Below are 16,295 nucleotides of genomic sequence, written 5' to 3'. Positions count from 1 at the left end.
GCACATCAACAAGCTGGTGCGCGACTTCGTCCTCAGCTGCTCGACGTGTCAACGTAACAAGTCGGAACATCTCCATCCGGCGGGTCTTCTTCAACCCCTACCCGTTCCATCGGCGATCTAGCAAGACGCGATGGACTTCGTTGAGGGATTCCCTAAGGTGGGCGGCAAATCTGTTGTGCTGACGGTGGTGGATCGGCTCTTCAAGTACGCACATTTCATTGCACTTGGCCATCCCTACTCGGCTACATCAGTGGCGCGGGCGTTCTTTGATCAAGTCGTACGTCTGCACGGCATCCCCTGCTCCATCGTCAGCGACCGCGACCCCGTCTTCACCAGCGCGTTCTGGACTGAGCTGTTCCAGCTCGCCGGCGTCAAGCTGCACCTCAGCTCGGCATTTCACCCACAGACGGACGGCCAATCCGAGGTAACTAACCGGATTTTGGGTGTCTACTTGCGTTGCCTGGCTAGTGATCGCCCCAGGAGCTGGCTACGGTGGCTGCCATGGACGGAGTTCTGCTAGAACTCGTCCTACCAGACGGCGTTGCGGGCCACGCCGTTTGAAGTCGTCTACGGTCGGCCACCGCCTACGATGGCGTCGTACCAGGCGGGCGTCGCGCGGGTGACGGCGCTCGACAAGTAGCTTGTGGAACGCGACACGTTTCTGGCGCAGATTCGGGAGCGACTCCTACACGCCCAAGATTACATGAAGCAGCACTACGACACGGCGCACCGCGACGTCGTCTTCGCGCCGGGTGACTGGGCTTGGCTGCGCCTTCATCACCGCACGGCAGCAGGCATCACCGACACCTCTGCGGCCAAGCTACGCCCTCGCTTCTATGGACCATATCTCGTCCTAGAACGCGTGGGACCTGTGGCTTACCGTCTGCAGCTGCCGCCCCGGGCCAAGATTCATAATGTTTTTCACGTGGTCTTCCTCAAGAAGTACACCGGCGATCTACCAGCAAGCATGGTTCCTCTTCTACCTATTGTACATGGCAGAGTGGTGCCTACGCCGTCAGCAGTCAAGATGGCCCGTGTGGTTCGCAGGCATTGGGAGATTTGTGTCAGTTGGGTGGGTCGTGCACCTGCTGATACTACTTGGGAACATCTGGAGGACTTCAGAGCTACGTATCCTGATTTTCAGCTTGAGGACAAGCTGTTTTCAAAGGAGGGTGGAAATGTTGTGGACGCTTTTACTGGCGTCCAGTACCAACGCAGGCGCAAGAAGCAGCAGGTGGTTGGATCAGGATTTAGTGGCTGAATAATAGGCTTTGTTAGTCAATTTGTTAGGCGCTGAGATCAGCGATCCACTTTGTTAGGAGTCAGTTGTAAGTGCTCTGCTATATAAGCACCACAAAACAGTTTGTTAAGGTTAAGCAAAGAGATAATTCAGCTACATAATCGGGTTGCTCAGAGCCTCCGCAAGGAGGGCGAGTACGCCTCCATCTACCTCTCTGCTATCCCAACCTACCACAACAAAGATTGTGTAATGATTATAAGAGTATAGTAGGAGCCAGATGGGTGTAATCAGTGCAAACATGCCATTGGCATATACAGCAAGCAACACCATGCAACTAGATTGTTTGTTCTTTCATGTATAAGCCCCTGATATGCGGTATGCTCATTCAGCACAGGGTGTGTATTGACATACTGAATATAGATGTCCTATATTGTATTTTGTAGGTGCTGGTGATTGTTCAATTTTATGCTGAATAGAGTATATCTTGACAAAAGGTAGATAGGCTGCAGTCCTGTACTCCTGTCCAATGGAATTCAGGTTTCTGGTTTGTGCATCAGTGAAATAGTTCAAATTTGGTTTCTATGAAATCATAACTTTCCTGGTTTTGTAGCTATCCCATATGCTAGAAAAAGGGTAAACTTAAAGGAAAGGGCAGAAGTGACGGTTAGCTAATCTTATACAGAATAAACATGGCAGTGAGCATTCTTCCATGATTTTCCAGTACGAATACTGCTGGGATAAGATGCTAACATTTTTATTAAAAATTTAAAGCACTAATAGGAAAAAAAACTTCCTTATTGCTTGGTTTTCAGTTAATCCATAGATTTAAAAAGGGCATCTCCAAGTTGTAGGAAAGTATGCCTGCAAGTTAGCTAGTGATTAGTTCTTCTGCAACTCCTCGATAGTCAAGAATTTCATGTATTATCTATATTTGCAGCTGAGTTTTCGGGTGGTGAATGATCTTCATAGAAATTATGTGAGGTGAAAAATATTGTAACATACTTTCCTTAAATAGTTTGTGCTTAATAATGGTACCTTATGCTCTTGCAGAATGCACATGCGCTGTCGTGCATATGGAGGCATACGCTGCTGTTTGTTGAAATACAGGAGTGTTGATGAAATGCATGTCATGGAAAATTCTATAACCTGTTGGAAGTTCACCCTTACACATTTTTAGTCTGCCAATATATGGCTTAGATACTTGCTTTCCATTTTCCAAACATACACATCTTGTCCACTGTCAATCTGTGTTCGCCTCATCAGGAACCTACTATTCTAAAGGCACTACAGATGTGTTATTAGTTATTATATACAAAAAAAATGATTGCATCCCATTAGCCATGCCTCTTTTATGACTGCTGTATGTATTATTAGTTACAATCTAGGATGTTTTTTTGTGTGTGTAATGATACGCTGTTCTTGTATATACTTTTGTTTGGATCCTGGGACTGAAGTTTAGCCGCCCGATGTTTAGATGCCAATTAGAAGAACTAAACATGAGCTACTTATAAAAAACTTGTTGCCTAAGCAGTGGTTAATTCACGAAGTGGACATATTACACTTAATGAACGCTTGATTAGCACATGTCTTTACTAGGCAGGGGATTCGTCTCACAAAGTAGCTATCATTTGGATATGATCTTGCATCATGTGGGGGGAGTTTTACAATCCCTGTGATCTATTTGGATTGACATGCTCTCGGTTCTGATCAGGCGCTTGGAGCTTATGCAAGATTGAGCCCACCGGGTTTTGGTAGTTTTATACATTCGGATGATGTTTGATTCAGCTATTTATAGGCGCTATTTGTTTTGCTTATTCGCTTGATAAAGTGCTTACTTTTCCAAACTTAATTTAAATTGTAATTGTTCATTGAATCTGCTTAAATGTATGGTACTTTGGATATAAGTTCTGCTACTAACAGTATTGCTATTAAATTAGTTTTTTTTAAATTATAGCCTATACGTCATTAAAAAACTACTTTCACCATTTCAAAATGTAGTTCGTTTTAGTTTTCCTAGATTTATATAGAATGCTCTGCAATACTCGGAAACGGACCCCTAATCTCTGAACCCGAAAACAAATGAAGTGACCATACTACCCTCGACCTCTCGAGGCCTCGACCACCCACCCACCGTGCGCCCCCATTTTCCCCTCCCCATCTCGCCCGCCGTCCTCTCCTCCTCGATCTCCTCGCACCTCGCATCCGCAGCTCTCCCCGGCGCTTAACCAAGGTGAGCTCCCCGTCCTCCATCCTAAACCCTAGCCTCCTCCCAGATCCGCGGCCTCGCCACTCCGCACGCCCAGATCTGCCTCCTTCCGATTTGACCCGGTTTTCTTTCCTCGCGCGTGGTGCCGTAGGGTTTAGGAGCGGCGGCGATGGCGGCGAGGCTGGCGCAGCTGCGCGCGCAGGCGGCGCGTGCGGCGGAGCTCGCCTCGAAGCACGGCTGCGCCTACTACAAGGAGGTCATGGAGAAGAACAAGCAGTACGTAGTGCAGCCCCCCACCGTCGAGAAGTGCCAGGAGCTCTCCAAGCAGCTCTTCTACACCCGCCTCGCAAGGTGAATTACGCCCGCCTCTCCGTTGTGGTGTACCGTTCCGATTCGGCGATTGGGTTCAGTTGGGTGTAGTGTCACATGATCTATTCGTGCGCGTAGTAAATAGTAACGCGCATTGTTCGGACTGATTGTTCGATGGGTGTGATGCAGTGTGGTTAATTAATATTTTTCTCCCTGCAATTAGCTACTGTCCAAATCACCTAGTATGATGAGACCTGGTTGCGGTCCGTACCAGCAATGGTTGTACCAAGGCTTTGTGTGTGAAATTCTGTGAGTGGATTAAGATTGTTAGTGGGAGTGTAACTGAGATTTTGTAGGTAGTATAGAATGTTTATGTTCTTCATTTTTCAGGGCCAATGCTTGGCATATCCTCCTAGGTTTCTTCATGGCTTCACTGGTTTTCACACTTAATATGACTTAATCGTGCGGCACGTAGCATCTAGGGAATGTGATAAAGCTCTCATTTATATGCAATGTCTGTATTGTAGCATATATACGTGGTTGTAGACATTTTATGCAATGGTTTCCATGTTGCCCTTCAAGATTATTCCTGCCAATTCTGTTAATTCAAGTTTGTTCTAGTGGATTAAATACATTTTTGGATCTTTATAGCAGAAGGGACCTACAGAACAATGCTCTTATGCTCAATTATCAATGTTTGTAACTATGTATTCATAGTAATTTTTCTGCATTTCGATGGATCCATCTTGTATTGATACATATGGATGGAACACAGCAAGCAACTGCTAGGTGAAACCAAAGTTTGACCATTCAGTGCCTTGGTGTAGAGTCTCTTGCGGAGTTGATGTGGCATGGGATAGCATGAAGAATTTGCTGTATAATTCATGGAATGGATCTTTATAAATATTCTCGTGACCTAAAATTATGCATATTTGAAAAGGTTTTGGATCCAACTTCATAAAATGTAGCAGTAGAAACAAGTAGTAACTTGATTGGTTATTGGGAAATGTGATAGAATTTTTGTTTAGTTTAGAAGTGCATTTTGCCTGACACAGGAAACACCATATACATGCATATTTCTGGCTAAGTTTATGCATTTTTTGTTTGGTGTTGGGTGTTGGCACAAGCTGCTTTGAGCGGAGTGTCTAAAGTTTTCTGATTGCATCATCCAGGTGTATCTGTTTCCTGAATCTGCTATTTTGTTTACCCTCTGGTATCTTGCAAATGTGCATCTTGATTATATGTTTTGCATTAGCTAGTCAGCTGAACACAAGTTTTAAACAAGCGAAGAGCCACTTGAACACTTTGTTTGATTACCATGTGCATTGTTTGGAGACATACACTTCACTGCAATTTTCAAGTCATGTTAGATAATCCAAGTAGCATAAGAATGGAAATGTTTATTAACGGAAGGCTACTATTTTTTTTCCTGGCACTAATAAATAACCTGGAAGTTTTCTGAATTTTGAGATTGACCATAACAAATACAAATGGTTTGTTTAAACTTAAAAGCTTAAGGGAGCAGCAATTTATCCAATTGTTTGCTTAAATCTAACTACAAATGGCTTGTTAAAACTTGAAAGCATAAGCATACCGTTGTTTGTCCCTTACTATATGCAAATATGTCTTTATAACTTGTAATAGTTTTTTTTTGAGGCAATTGCTTTTGATGATTTCTAATCATTGGTGTGGTTATTCAGTCTACCAGGCCGCTATGAAGCATTCTGGAAGGAGCTTGATGGTGTCAAGCAGGTATGGAAGAACAGAAAGGAGCTCAAGGTTGAGGACCTTGGGGTTGCGACTTTATTTGGAGTTGAGCTTTATGCATGGTTCTGCGTAGGCGAGATTGTTGGCAGAGGGTGCACCTTAACCGGCTATAAGGTCTAGATGATTTCTCCTGGTTAAGACCTGCTTTGCAATCTATACTTTTAGCTGATGCTTGTTGAAACGACGATGATACCTGCCTTCGTTCACAATTTTGTTTCTTAAAAAGAGTTTCTCTAGTGCTGAATGTCAGCAAGGACGGGCACATCGTTGCAACATTGCCTCAATAATTTGCTCGCTCGATTGTCCATTTTGGTGCTCTGTAATTCTTTGTCAATTCCATCTGCTGCAGTACCTTGCAAGCTGACTCTTTTGTCTTTCTTTCCGCCTCAAATGAATTTGTTTTGCATTGCACATGAATGTCAACTGGATGATTGCTGCATGTCTAGTTTTCTGTGTCATTATTTTGAGAAAAAAACAATATTGGTTGATTGTTACCATGGAAAAAAAATAGCGCGCTATAGCGGTGCTATAGCGCCGCTATAGCAGCAAAAACGCATTGGCGCGACGCAATTGCTCATTTTTGCGCTATGCCTGCTTTTGCCGCTATAGCACGCTAAAGTGCCGCTAAGGCCTTTTAGTGGTATAGCTCCGCTATTCAGCCGCTATGGCAAATTGAACAACCCAGCCAGTAAAAAACAGCCTGGCCCGGTCCAATTTATGGCTGTGAATTGCGAACTTATTTGCTTTTACGCCTTTATAATTGTATTTTATGCTGTTTGTGTGTGTGAACTGACAAGTATTCTCAAGTGAACTGTGAAGTATAAGTGTGAACTGTGACTGTGAATCATGTTTTCCTGTGATTGAAATAAAATAGCGCGCTATAGCGGGGCAAGCAAGGTAACGCTACTGTGTGTAGCTGCCGCTATAACGCGGTGATAGCGCCCCGTGCTGCTATAGCGACAATAGCGATCAGATCAGTCGAAATTTGATAGCGCGCTGTTTTTTTTTCCATGATTGTTACCAAAGTTGCAGTTTATTTGGCTTCGTTGTGCTCATTGCGTAAGGGGGAAAAAATCATCGAAACAATATTGTTTCGTTTGTCTTTGGACTTTGGGAATATTATTTTAGAACACTTATATTCGAGGTTGTTTTACAATGAACGAGGAACCTGTGTTCTGAGTTCCCGCTTTATTCTAAATAGTGAGTACATACACACTACCCAGTGATCCATCTACTTGAGAGAATTAGCCGAGTTAATGAGCTACTAGGGCAGGAACATGCTGAAGAACGTAGCAACTCATAAGCTGTTTTCAGTTGTAGAGCAGGACGATGAGGGTGGTGAAGCTGCTGCTGGCGAGCACGAGCATCCACGCCCTGCTGCTCCTCCCACACACCCTCTCCACCTCCGGCTCCTCCTCCTTGCCCTTGCTGGCGAAGAGGCAGAGCACGCGGTCGCACGCCAGCTTGAAGAGCGCCAGGCACGCGAAGAAGAGGCTGATGGACAGCACAGCCAGCTCCTTGTTCTGCAGCGTCTCCTGCACGCCCCGCATCTCGTCCAAGCTCCACCTGCACACCCCGCAGTGAAATTCCAAATAAAACACCGCACCCGTGAAGATCCGATGGCACACTCGCCCATGGCACTCGCCTCATGGCCTCGTTCTCCCTGATCAGGTCGTCCAGCTTGCCGGAGACGCTGGATTTCCAGCTCTTGAGCTCGTCCAGGTCCTTGGCCTGAACAAAATTTGCAAGAACATCGCCATGTCAGTCACCAGCAGTCAAATGGTATCGACACGATTCAGGGCTTGCCCTGCGGCCTGCGTACCACGCCGTCCTTCCACTCGACGAGCCCGTGCACGTCGGCCTTCATCTTCTCGAGCGCCGCGGCCGTCTGCGAGAGCCCGCTCTGCAGGTCCGGCAGCTTGGCGCCGTACCGCTGGTTCAGCTCCCTCGTGTACTCCTCCAGCGTCGACAGGCCCAGCTCCAGCGACCGCATCTTCTGCATCAGGATCTTCAGCACGCCGTCGCCGTGGGTCCTTCCCGCCGCCGCCGCCGCCTGCGGCGGTTTCGCCTCTTTGCCCTGCGGCGGCAGCTTCGCGTCGCCGGGGGCGCCGGCCCTGGACCCGTTGTTCCGGGCGTCGCCCGCGGCGCTGTCGTTCCGCCCAGCGCCGTTGCCGGGCAGCTTGGCGGGGACCTGCTGGCCCGCCTGCTGAGCGGTGGAGTCGTTGCGGCGGGCGTCCCGGCTGGCGGCGTCGACGGAGGCGCGGTCCTTGGACGACGCGTCGGCCTCGGGTCCCGCACCGGCGATGAAGTCCTGGAGCATCCGCTCGACGGCGTCGACGCCGTAGACCTCGAGGTAGCTGAGGATGCAGTAGAAGCCGGAGCCGTAGTGGCTGACGAGGCGCAGGCGGAGGTAGCGTGTCCACCTGGGCTCCGGCAGCACGAAGCGCTGCGCGTGCTTGGCGTTCTCGGCGGTGAAGCGCCCCAGCAGCTCCCACGCCTCCGTCGGGTAGCTCATGCTGCCGTACACCTCGAAGTCCCTGAAGGTGGAGGAGTAGTGCTCCAGGTTGGCCAGCGCGACGGTGTCCACAAGCGTGTCCTCGGAGAGCTCGACGGCGACGAACTTGTCGTCAGCGGAGCACGGGTTGCGCAGGTACTTGTCCTTGTCGCCGCCGAGGATGTTGGCGGCGCCCTTGGCCTCCTTGTTGTGCGCGAGCACCTTGGCGCCCTTGGACGCCGCGGCGTAGTTGTACTCGGCGCCGCTGGGCTCCAGGCGGTGCGCGGCGCCGCCGCCGCCCGCGGGCCGGCCGCCGGTGTCGTTCTCGGCCTTGCCCTGCATGATCCGGCTCCGGAACTCGTCGAGCCCCACGAAGGCCGCCTCGGGCGACGGCGACGACGGCGCGTCGCTGGCGTTGGACGGTGGCGCGGCGGACGAGGCGTCCTGCGGCGGCGAGTAGGAGGACTGGCACGTCGGGGAGGAGTCGTTATGGTGCGGCAGCACGTAGGCCTCCAGCGGCCTCACCTTGCAGTAGATGTCGCGCCTGCCGTGCTCCTCGTAGAAATCTGCGTCCACCATCGATCGGGATCGGATCGACTCGTTAGTAATAACATCCAAATCCTCGGAATTTCAATTCTTGAGAGGCTGATGGATTGATCGATCAGCATAATAAGGAGATCGATGATGAGAGACAAGGAACCTGAGGGGCCGTCGGTCTGGCTGTGGAGGAACTGGGAGCGGAGGAGGAAGAGGAGGCACCAGACGGAGAAGACGACGGAGACCGACACCTCGCGGAGGCCGCCGTCCATGGACACGGCATCGGCCCCGGAGCCCCTGCCGCCGTCGTGGTGGTCCCCGGGCCCAGCGCCTCTTCCGCCGCCGCCTCCTTCTCTCCTCTTCCTGCTCATGCATGCACCGCCTGCCTATTTCCGGCGCGCTCGTGGCGAGCCCAACCGCGTCGCGTCAGGATCGAGAAAAGGACGCCGGCCGTGCGCAGGCCCCAGAAGCGCGCACCGGCAGGCGAGCGGTGGTCCTGGCAAATGCGCGAGCGCTGGGGAGTGCCCCCCTGCACCTGTACGTGGTTGATCGGAGCGCAGCGGACGATGGGAGCAGTTCGCGCGCGCGCGCAGCGGCGGGAGACGGGGGGAAATGCAGGGGGGCGCGGCGAGGGAGGAGGGATCAGGTGACGGAGCGGCAAGCTCGGCGGAGGACATGCCGGGATGCGCATGTGCGCCGCGCCGCGCGGGTGGTTTGGTCATTGGGGATTTGGTGGAGTGGGAAGAGGAGGACCGGGCGAGTTGAGGCGAGCGAGCGAGAGAGAGAGAGAGAGAGAAGACGCGCACGCGTGGGCCGCAGATTGCGCGCCGGGCCGTGCGATGCACCCGGCCAATTTCCTCGCGGGCTAGCTACAGCAAGAAACTGGGCTTGAACCGGGCCGAGTAATTTGGGCAAATTACTGGTTCGGCTCTCCGGTTCTGGCCTGCTTCCGCGTGCTCGCTGCACGGATGAACTGCGCTGGTTTTGATTAGGCCTGTGTAATGGCGCCTTAATGGTGTGCGCACTATGATCTTCATTCACTTCTCCTGTCCTACTACCGTCTGAATGGAAGACGAGACAACTAAACACTTGATCTACCAGGAATTAGGGAAAGGTAAGCCCGAAAGCAATGGGCTCCGGCCGAAAGAAGGAAAGTGGAAAAGGAAGATATCGAGTGAAGATGCCTGCCTCGAAATTGTTAGGAAAGATGGCGAACAAAGGCCCCGGGGATTCGTGGGCATGTTTGGACGGGCTTTATTAGCCCTCGAAGCACGGCGAGCACGTACGTTCATCGTCACCAACTTTACAAAGCACCCATTCTCGATCCTCCTACGGCATGACTCGTGGAGCACTGAAGCTCCCTCCCTGGGTATGGCGGCTCCATCTCGCGGTTAATAAGATAAGGAAGTTGAAAAAAAAGGACCCAGTGCTACGGCTCATCTCAAAGGCCAAAGGCAACTGGGCACGAATGCCGGTCACGGTCAGGCTGGTAAAGCGATGCAAGGTGCATGGGAGATGGGCACGAACGCGAACACTGAGATCCGGGCATTCATTCTGATTTCCGCTGAAGTGACGACAGCACTGGCAGTCCGGCACGGAGCTCGTGCTTTTTCTGCGTGGGGGGGGGGGGGGGGGGGGGGTTGGAGTCCGTACTGTACGTGACAAATCACAAATCCCATCTGGCGTCAACTCGTCATGCATGCTAGCCAACAAAGCGATCCTGACCCTGTCTCGTGAAACATTTCTTTGTTTTTCTCGGACAGATCCATTCCAGTCCAGCTACACCACTTTGGAAGGCTGCTCTCTTCTCCAACCCTCATCCGTGAAAGCTCTCCAACCGGACATGGAGCGAGGGCCGCCCGCCGCTGCAGCCACGGGACCAGGGGTTGTCACCGTTAGTCAAAAGGTTCTCCCGCCCGCAGCCAGATTCCTAGTAATTCTTGCAAGTTGCAAGCATCCACCGTCGTCACGGGCTCACGGCATGCCGGCCGGCCGACGACGGCGTCTGCGCTGCGCCTGACACTGGTAACCCCCGTTTCCCAAGCGAACACTTGCGGTTGGTGGGTGGAACTGGAACCCGCAGGCTCCGCCTTCTCGTTCCTGGATGACCTGCCTGGCGCTCGTCCAGCACGCACGGCCGCACCGGGCATGTGCGCATGACCCGCCCTTTGAGTTGAGTTGAGAGCAGGGGCGGTCACGGTCACTGGTGGCCGAATGGACGATCCGGCCGGAGGGGGCGACGGAGCCGATCGGTCTGTCGCGTGCCCGAGCCGAGCCTAGATAGATTTTTTTTCCAATTAAAACTCGGAGCCCGGACGTCGGGACGTGCAGATTCGGTCCCACGCGTCAGTGATACAACTGCACTTTGAAGTACTGCGCAGAGGATCCTCTTCCGTCCGTCGGGGGACGGGACAAGCGCGCGGGTGCCTACGGCGGCGATTCCGCGCAGGTGGCAGAGCGGACGGCCGTACGCGTCGGACGCCACGGCGCGCACGCACATGTATGCCATGCTCATGCAAGGGGCCGAGAGGCAGACAAGACATCTGCTGGCTGATGCTGGGGTTTGCTGACAGGATGAGCAGGTCCGATCGTCAAACGAAACAAGATCAGAGCTTTATATTTATTTTAGTTATTATGAAGGAAAAAACAAGATCAGAGCAGGGCGAGGAACACGAAGGTTAGAATAACACGCTCTCCACCGGCCCTTGGCGAGCTTCCTTCCCTTTTGCATGCCTTGCTTCCCGGGCACGAGAGCCCGCACATGGCTCGCTCTCGCCGGACGACGCGACGGCCTTCGTCGCGGCGCCGTTCACACGACACGAGGGCGCGGCGTCGTCGCGCGATCCCTTCCTCATCATGTGGCCTCTAGCCCTCTACGCAGCCATGATTTTTTTTCTTTAATCAGCCGTCCATCGTTGGCGCCATTCGATCGCTGCGTTGACCCGCGCCGCGCGACATCCGTCAATGCCGCCCGCCACGGAGTACGTTCGCAGCGCAGGACGTCCTGCGCGGGCCGCGCTCTACCTGCTCGGCGCAGTGGAGTGGACAATGATGCACGCGCCATGCTGGTGCGCTCGGCGCTACGTAGAGTAGTGCCTCATCATGTGCGCGCGGCGCACGCGAGATGCCATCGCGCCGCGCAGGCCTCTTGCCGTTCATACTCTCTCTCTCTCTCTCTGTTTTTTTTTTATCACCGCCGGGGCCCGGCACCATGCCATCAGTGCCGGACGGTGCGGCGCCGCGCCGCGCGGTGGCATGTGGAGGATAGTAGGAGTCTAGGAGAGGAGCGGCCCGCCTCGCCGCGGCCTGCGCGTGCACGGCGCGGTGCAGGGCAGCAGGCGGTGGCGCTGCGCCGGAGCCGGAGGGGCACCGCGTGACGTCCCCGGCGCTACGAATGGCGGGTACGCAGCGAGGCCGGGGGCAGGCGCCTTGCGTATGAGGAATCGAGGGGGCAGACACAGGCAGGGCGAGCGAAAGCGGCCGGGCTTCGTTGCCGGAAACGGGGAGCACGCCACCGTCACCCCCGCCACGCCCCCTGCCTGCCTGCCTGCTCGCACCGATGATTCACGAACTAACGACGCCGTTTACAGCTTCGAGAACGGGGGAGCCTGGCGTTGTACGGTGTACTCCCTGCTGCTCTTAAAATTGGCCGGTCACGCACCCTGTTTCGTGCAGCCTGCCGACTGCAAACACGCGACGTGTGGTTACGCGGATGCTGGGCCTAGATGCGGGAAATCTCCTACTAGCCGGACAGGGACACAGGAACCTGGCCCTGGCTCATCTTTGATCACGTTGGGTGTGGGGTGTGGCAGTCCAGCGGCGGTACAAAAGTGCAGCGGACGTAGAGGAAACGGGGTAGGTGGGAGGCGGCAGGGCCGGACAGCGACAAGCGCAGCCTGCGCGGCGCGGCGCGGCGCGGCCCCCGAGGAGTACGGTAAAGCAAAGCCAAAGCAGAAGTCCCCAGCGTTCCGTTCCGTTCCTCCACTGGCCACTGCCCACCCACTCGCTCCAACGTCCGGCACTGGCCGCCGCCGGAGCAAGGCGTCCGGCTTTCGAGCCGGGCTGCCGGAGCACGGAGCGAGGACTCGAGTCCCACCACCCCTCTCTCGCGTCACGCGAGCCGTGACCACGAGAGACAAAAATATCTTCACCTCGCCGCACTGGACCGTTAGAAAACTTCCAAGTGACGAGCTGTGCCTGTTTCGGCACTCGCATTGCTCGTGGTTTCTTTGCTCGACTTTTAACAGCGCAACAGACACAGTTCGCCACCGCCAGCGCAGAGCCAACATTTTTGAGTTACTGCTCAAAACACTTTTACAGCCGCCACAAGGACAAAGCAGTCTAGAGGGCCAAAGCACGCTCTTTTTTTTTAACCCACTTTTTTTTCGAAAAGATTAACCCAGACACTTTCACAGGGCCTTTTACAGCCTTCATCGACCAACTGCCTTATCCTGATATCCTCTCGCGCACCAAAGCAAAGCTACTTCTGGTAGTCTAGAGACAGACAAGCTCTGCATCGCCCAGCTCTAAACCTTTTTCACAGCATCCAAAAGCTCGCTCACTGACATCCTCCGTTAATTATGACTAACAAGGCGGCTCGCTTCTTTTTACCCGCTAATCACCTGCTAATTAATTAACCGCGCCACCCAGCGAGCTCAGCAGCCCTTGGGCGCGAACCCGACGCGCTGGCCGTCGCCGTCGAACACCACGCGGAACCCCTGCTGCTGGATGTTGCCGATGATGGACACGCCGCCGTCGGTGCCGGCGAACGCGAAGCAGAAGGTGCCCCTCGCGTCCACGGGGATGAGGTAGTTCTCGGGAGGCAGCGCCGCCTCGGCGCCGCCCGCGAAGTGCATCGACACCGTGGGCACCTTCACCACCCTGCGCCCGCCCAGGTCGTAGCACGTGTCGAAGAGGGAGAAGCCGCCGGGGGAGAGCCGGAGCCCCGCCGCGGCGCCGCGGAACGCGTCGCGGAGCGCGGAGTAGGCCGGCCGGGCGAGGCGGGTGACGGAGGTGCCCGAGTCCACGATGACGCCGCCGCGGCCCGTGGAGGGGTCCAGGCGGAGGTCCGACTCGGCCACGCCCGGGACGCGCGCGCCGCCCACGCTGATGCCGACCAGCCGCACGTAGTAGAACGTCTCCATGCGCGGGTTGCGGACCATGGGGGTGAAGGACGCCGACGCGGACGGCGCCACGGCGCCCGGGCCGAAGGTCACGGTGGAGGAGCGGGATCCCCCCGGGCTGCTACCTGAAGACGACGACGAGGAGGTGCGGTCGACGAGGCAGTAGGAGAAGCTCCGGCCGTAGCGGCGGGAGATCTGGGTCGGGAACGATAGGCCGCCGCGGCCCAGGCCCAGGAGCCCCGCCGCGGCCACGAACAGGCCCTCGTTGTCGTGGCCGCACCCGACCGCCACGCGCGCGACGCGGGCGCCGCCCGCGAAGGTGAGCGTCTCGGTGGCGAAGTCGCCCGCCGTCACGGAGCCGTCGCCGTAGGCCACCTGGTACAGGCAGGCCCGGCGGCGCAGGTCGCAGCCGCCCGAGTCCAGCCGGCGGCACAGCGGCGCCGCGCAGTCGACGGCGCCGTACGAGCTGGAGCGGCGCGGGTCGAAGACGGGGCCCGACTGGTCGTAGCAGCGGCGGCAGGGGGCGCACTGCAGCCACACCACGTCGCTGCCGGTGTCCAGCACCATGAGCGCCGGCGTGGCGGGCGTGCCCACGCCGATCTTGGTGAAGTACTCGCCGCTGCCCTGCGCGAGCCCGGACACCACGGGCGCCGCGACCCCTCCGCCGCCGCCGCCGGCGGCCCGCGTCCCGTTGGCCGCCACGCAGCCGGCGGCCGCCTTCGAGATCCGTGCGGCGCGCCGCCTGTCCCGCCGCAGGCGGTGCCTGAGCAGTTCGGCCGCGGTGGCGTTCACCGCGAACGCGTCGCGGTGGACCACGCGGAAGCGCACCGCGGGGGCCTCCTCCTGGCCCGCTGCGGCGGCGGCGGCGAGGAGGCTGCCGCCGAAGGCGTCCTCGTCCTCGTAGGCGCCGGCGGCCGGGGCGGTGTACGGGTGGGGCGAGAGCGGGGTGGCTAAGAAGCTGTGGTACTCCAAGGGCTTGGCCGCGGCGGCATTGGAGAACGCGGCGAGCAGGAGGAGGAGGAGCAGCGCCGCGAGAGGCGCCATGGCTAGCGAGCGAGCAGAGCAGAAGCTGTGCTCCAGTGGAGTGTACTGGCCCCGGCCACGGGGCGCTGGCGGTGTATATGAAGAAGGGCCAGGGGAGCGGGGCAGCGCCTCAGGGATAGGGAGATTAGATTAGGAGGAGGAAACTAACTAATTAATTAATTAATTAATTATTCTGCTCGGCCGGGGGGGCCGGGCCCGGGCTGTTTGATTAATGAGGCGCATCTCCGTGGGATGGGAGATGGGATGTCTTCCTGGGTGGGCAAGCGGTGTGCGGTGCTCGCCTGCGCGCCTCGAGGCGGTACGGAATAAATGTTTCGGCCGGCGCAGGCGCCAGCGGAGCGCGTCTCGCTTCGGCCGTTTGGCGAGTGGCGACGACCCGCGGGTGTGGACACGTTTGCCCCGGCCGTGTACTCGGGTGACTCGTGTCGGCGCACCGCCTCTTCAAACTGCACCGCCGACCGCAGTCGCGCTCGCGTGACTCGGATGGGATTACGGATCAACCTCCTGCTGCATATCTTTTCCAGCGCGAACGAGGGAACTTCACCGCTTGATGGCCTCGCCTCGCTTGACCCCTCGTCTCTGGTGATCTTGGCCTAGCTTATTGGGACAGTACTTTTAACTGTACGGTTTGTATTCTTTTTTAACACACGACACCGACGAGTGTGTTTCAGAAAAAAATACAAAACTATATCCCTGAAAGATCATAATCAAGAAACAAAAAAAACACAATAGAAAACACCGACGGATTAAATTGGGGCATCAACACACGTTGAGCACAACTCAACTCAAGTAAACACAACTCAGGCTGGTCTAAGTGGGACTTCGACGCAAACCAAATAACTCAGGCCGGTTGGATTGGGACATCAACACGGCAAAGCAGTGAAGCGTCCCCTCATAAGAGAAGACTTAAATGTGTTCCAAACATCAGTCCCAGGAGGCTGATGACACATTTATTACATCAGATGGTTCATTACCATACAACTCTACGCGGTAGTGAGCAGAGAAACGCCACTATCGCGAGGATTACAATCCACACACACGCAACGATATTAAAAACAAAAAGAAAATCATCAGAGTCTTGCGCCATGCGGTGCCTCCTGCGGGTGACCCTATTCCACAGGTAAGGCTGGGTGCAGGACGGTACCCCTACTCAACGTCGTCGGGTACAAAGTCTGGATCTTCTTCTGTAAAAATAAAGAATGGGGTGAGTACAAACGTACTCAGCAAGTCCAACCGCACCCACGGAGGGGTATAAACAGAATATAATGCACAGGATAAATCAAGGATAAGGCTAGGGCTTGATTTGCGGAAAGCAATATTTTATGCAGGGGTTCAATTGAAAGAAATCATCTTTCAAACCAGTTTTCTTATACCGGATAACACAAGAGTTGATCTACACGGGATCCAAGTTTTAGACTGCTACCGGACTCCTCATCCGCAGTAGCACACAGCACAACTGCCGGACACATTTCCAAAACAACTCACGCTAACCCATCCCAAAGTAAACACTAGTTGTGAGACCACACCGTAACTCGCCCAGTACCGTGGACACGGACTATTCGAATAGGTTTCAAC

The 16,295-nt window shown here is 54.9% G+C and overlaps 3 protein-coding genes across 4 annotated transcripts; 1 reads left to right on the top strand and 2 right to left on the bottom strand.

Moving 5' to 3' along the window:
• The first annotated feature begins 3,309 nt into the window (after positions 1–3,309).
• Positions 3,310–5,933, top strand: LOC120707297. Its single transcript, XM_039992174.1, has 3 exons — positions 3,310–3,470; positions 3,598–3,797; positions 5,456–5,933. The coding sequence occupies exons 2-3, from the start codon at positions 3,616–3,618 to the stop codon at positions 5,640–5,642; spliced, it is 369 nt and encodes a 122-aa protein (XP_039848108.1). The 5' UTR covers positions 3,310–3,470; positions 3,598–3,615; the 3' UTR covers positions 5,643–5,933.
• A 668-nt stretch (positions 5,934–6,601) lies between these two features.
• LOC120707295 (SUN domain-containing protein 5-like) lies at positions 6,602–9,186 on the bottom strand. 2 transcript variants are annotated; one of them, XM_039992173.1, is made up of 4 exons: positions 8,717–9,186; positions 7,345–8,582; positions 7,168–7,253; positions 6,833–7,088 (listed from the first exon to the last, which is right to left on the bottom strand). In XM_039992173.1, the coding sequence occupies exons 1-4, from the start codon at positions 8,922–8,924 to the stop codon at positions 6,833–6,835; spliced, it is 1,788 nt and encodes a 595-aa protein (XP_039848107.1). In that variant the 5' UTR covers positions 8,925–9,186. The 2 variants fall into 2 exon arrangements, with proteins under 2 accessions (XP_039848106.1, XP_039848107.1); XM_039992172.1 differs by having other exon boundaries at positions 6,602–7,253.
• A 3,698-nt stretch (positions 9,187–12,884) lies between these two features.
• On the bottom strand, positions 12,885–14,795 carry LOC120707294 (aspartyl protease family protein 2-like). Its single transcript, XM_039992170.1, has one exon. The coding sequence runs from the start codon at positions 14,718–14,720 to the stop codon at positions 13,209–13,211; it is 1,512 nt and encodes a 503-aa protein (XP_039848104.1). The 5' UTR covers positions 14,721–14,795; the 3' UTR covers positions 12,885–13,208.
• Between the last annotated feature and the right edge of the window lie 1,500 nt (positions 14,796–16,295).

This window comes from Panicum virgatum, chromosome 5K (genome assembly GCF_016808335.1).
Source record: "Panicum virgatum strain AP13 chromosome 5K, P.virgatum_v5, whole genome shotgun sequence".
In the NCBI taxonomy this organism is placed as follows: domain Eukaryota; kingdom Viridiplantae; phylum Streptophyta; class Magnoliopsida; order Poales; family Poaceae; genus Panicum; species Panicum virgatum.
Note: the sequence above shows the minus strand (reverse complement) of the source record. Positions and strands in the feature narration are given on the sequence as shown.

Excerpts from the sequence above, each read along its gene's own strand:
- LOC120707297 (XM_039992174.1), top strand. The coding sequence starts at position 3,616 with ATGGCGGCGAGGCTGGCGCAGCTGCGCGCGCAGGCGGCGCGTGCGGCG. Across the intron at positions 3,798-5,455 it reads TTCTACACCCGCCTCGCAAG|TCTACCAGGCCGCTATGAAG; the intron begins GTGAATTACGCC and ends GTGGTTATTCAG.
- LOC120707295 (XM_039992172.1), bottom strand. The coding sequence starts at position 8,924 with ATGAGCAGGAAGAGGAGAGAAGGAGGCGGCGGCGGAAGAGGCGCTGGG. Across the intron at positions 8,583-8,716 it reads CCAGACCGACGGCCCCTCAG|ATTTCTACGAGGAGCACGGC; the intron begins GTTCCTTGTCTC and ends TGGTGGACGCAG. Across the intron at positions 7,254-7,344 it reads TCGAGTGGAAGGACGGCGTG|GCCAAGGACCTGGACGAGCT; the intron begins GTACGCAGGCCG and ends AATTTTGTTCAG.
- LOC120707294 (XM_039992170.1), bottom strand. The coding sequence starts at position 14,720 with ATGGCGCCTCTCGCGGCGCTGCTCCTCCTCCTCCTGCTCGCCGCGTTC.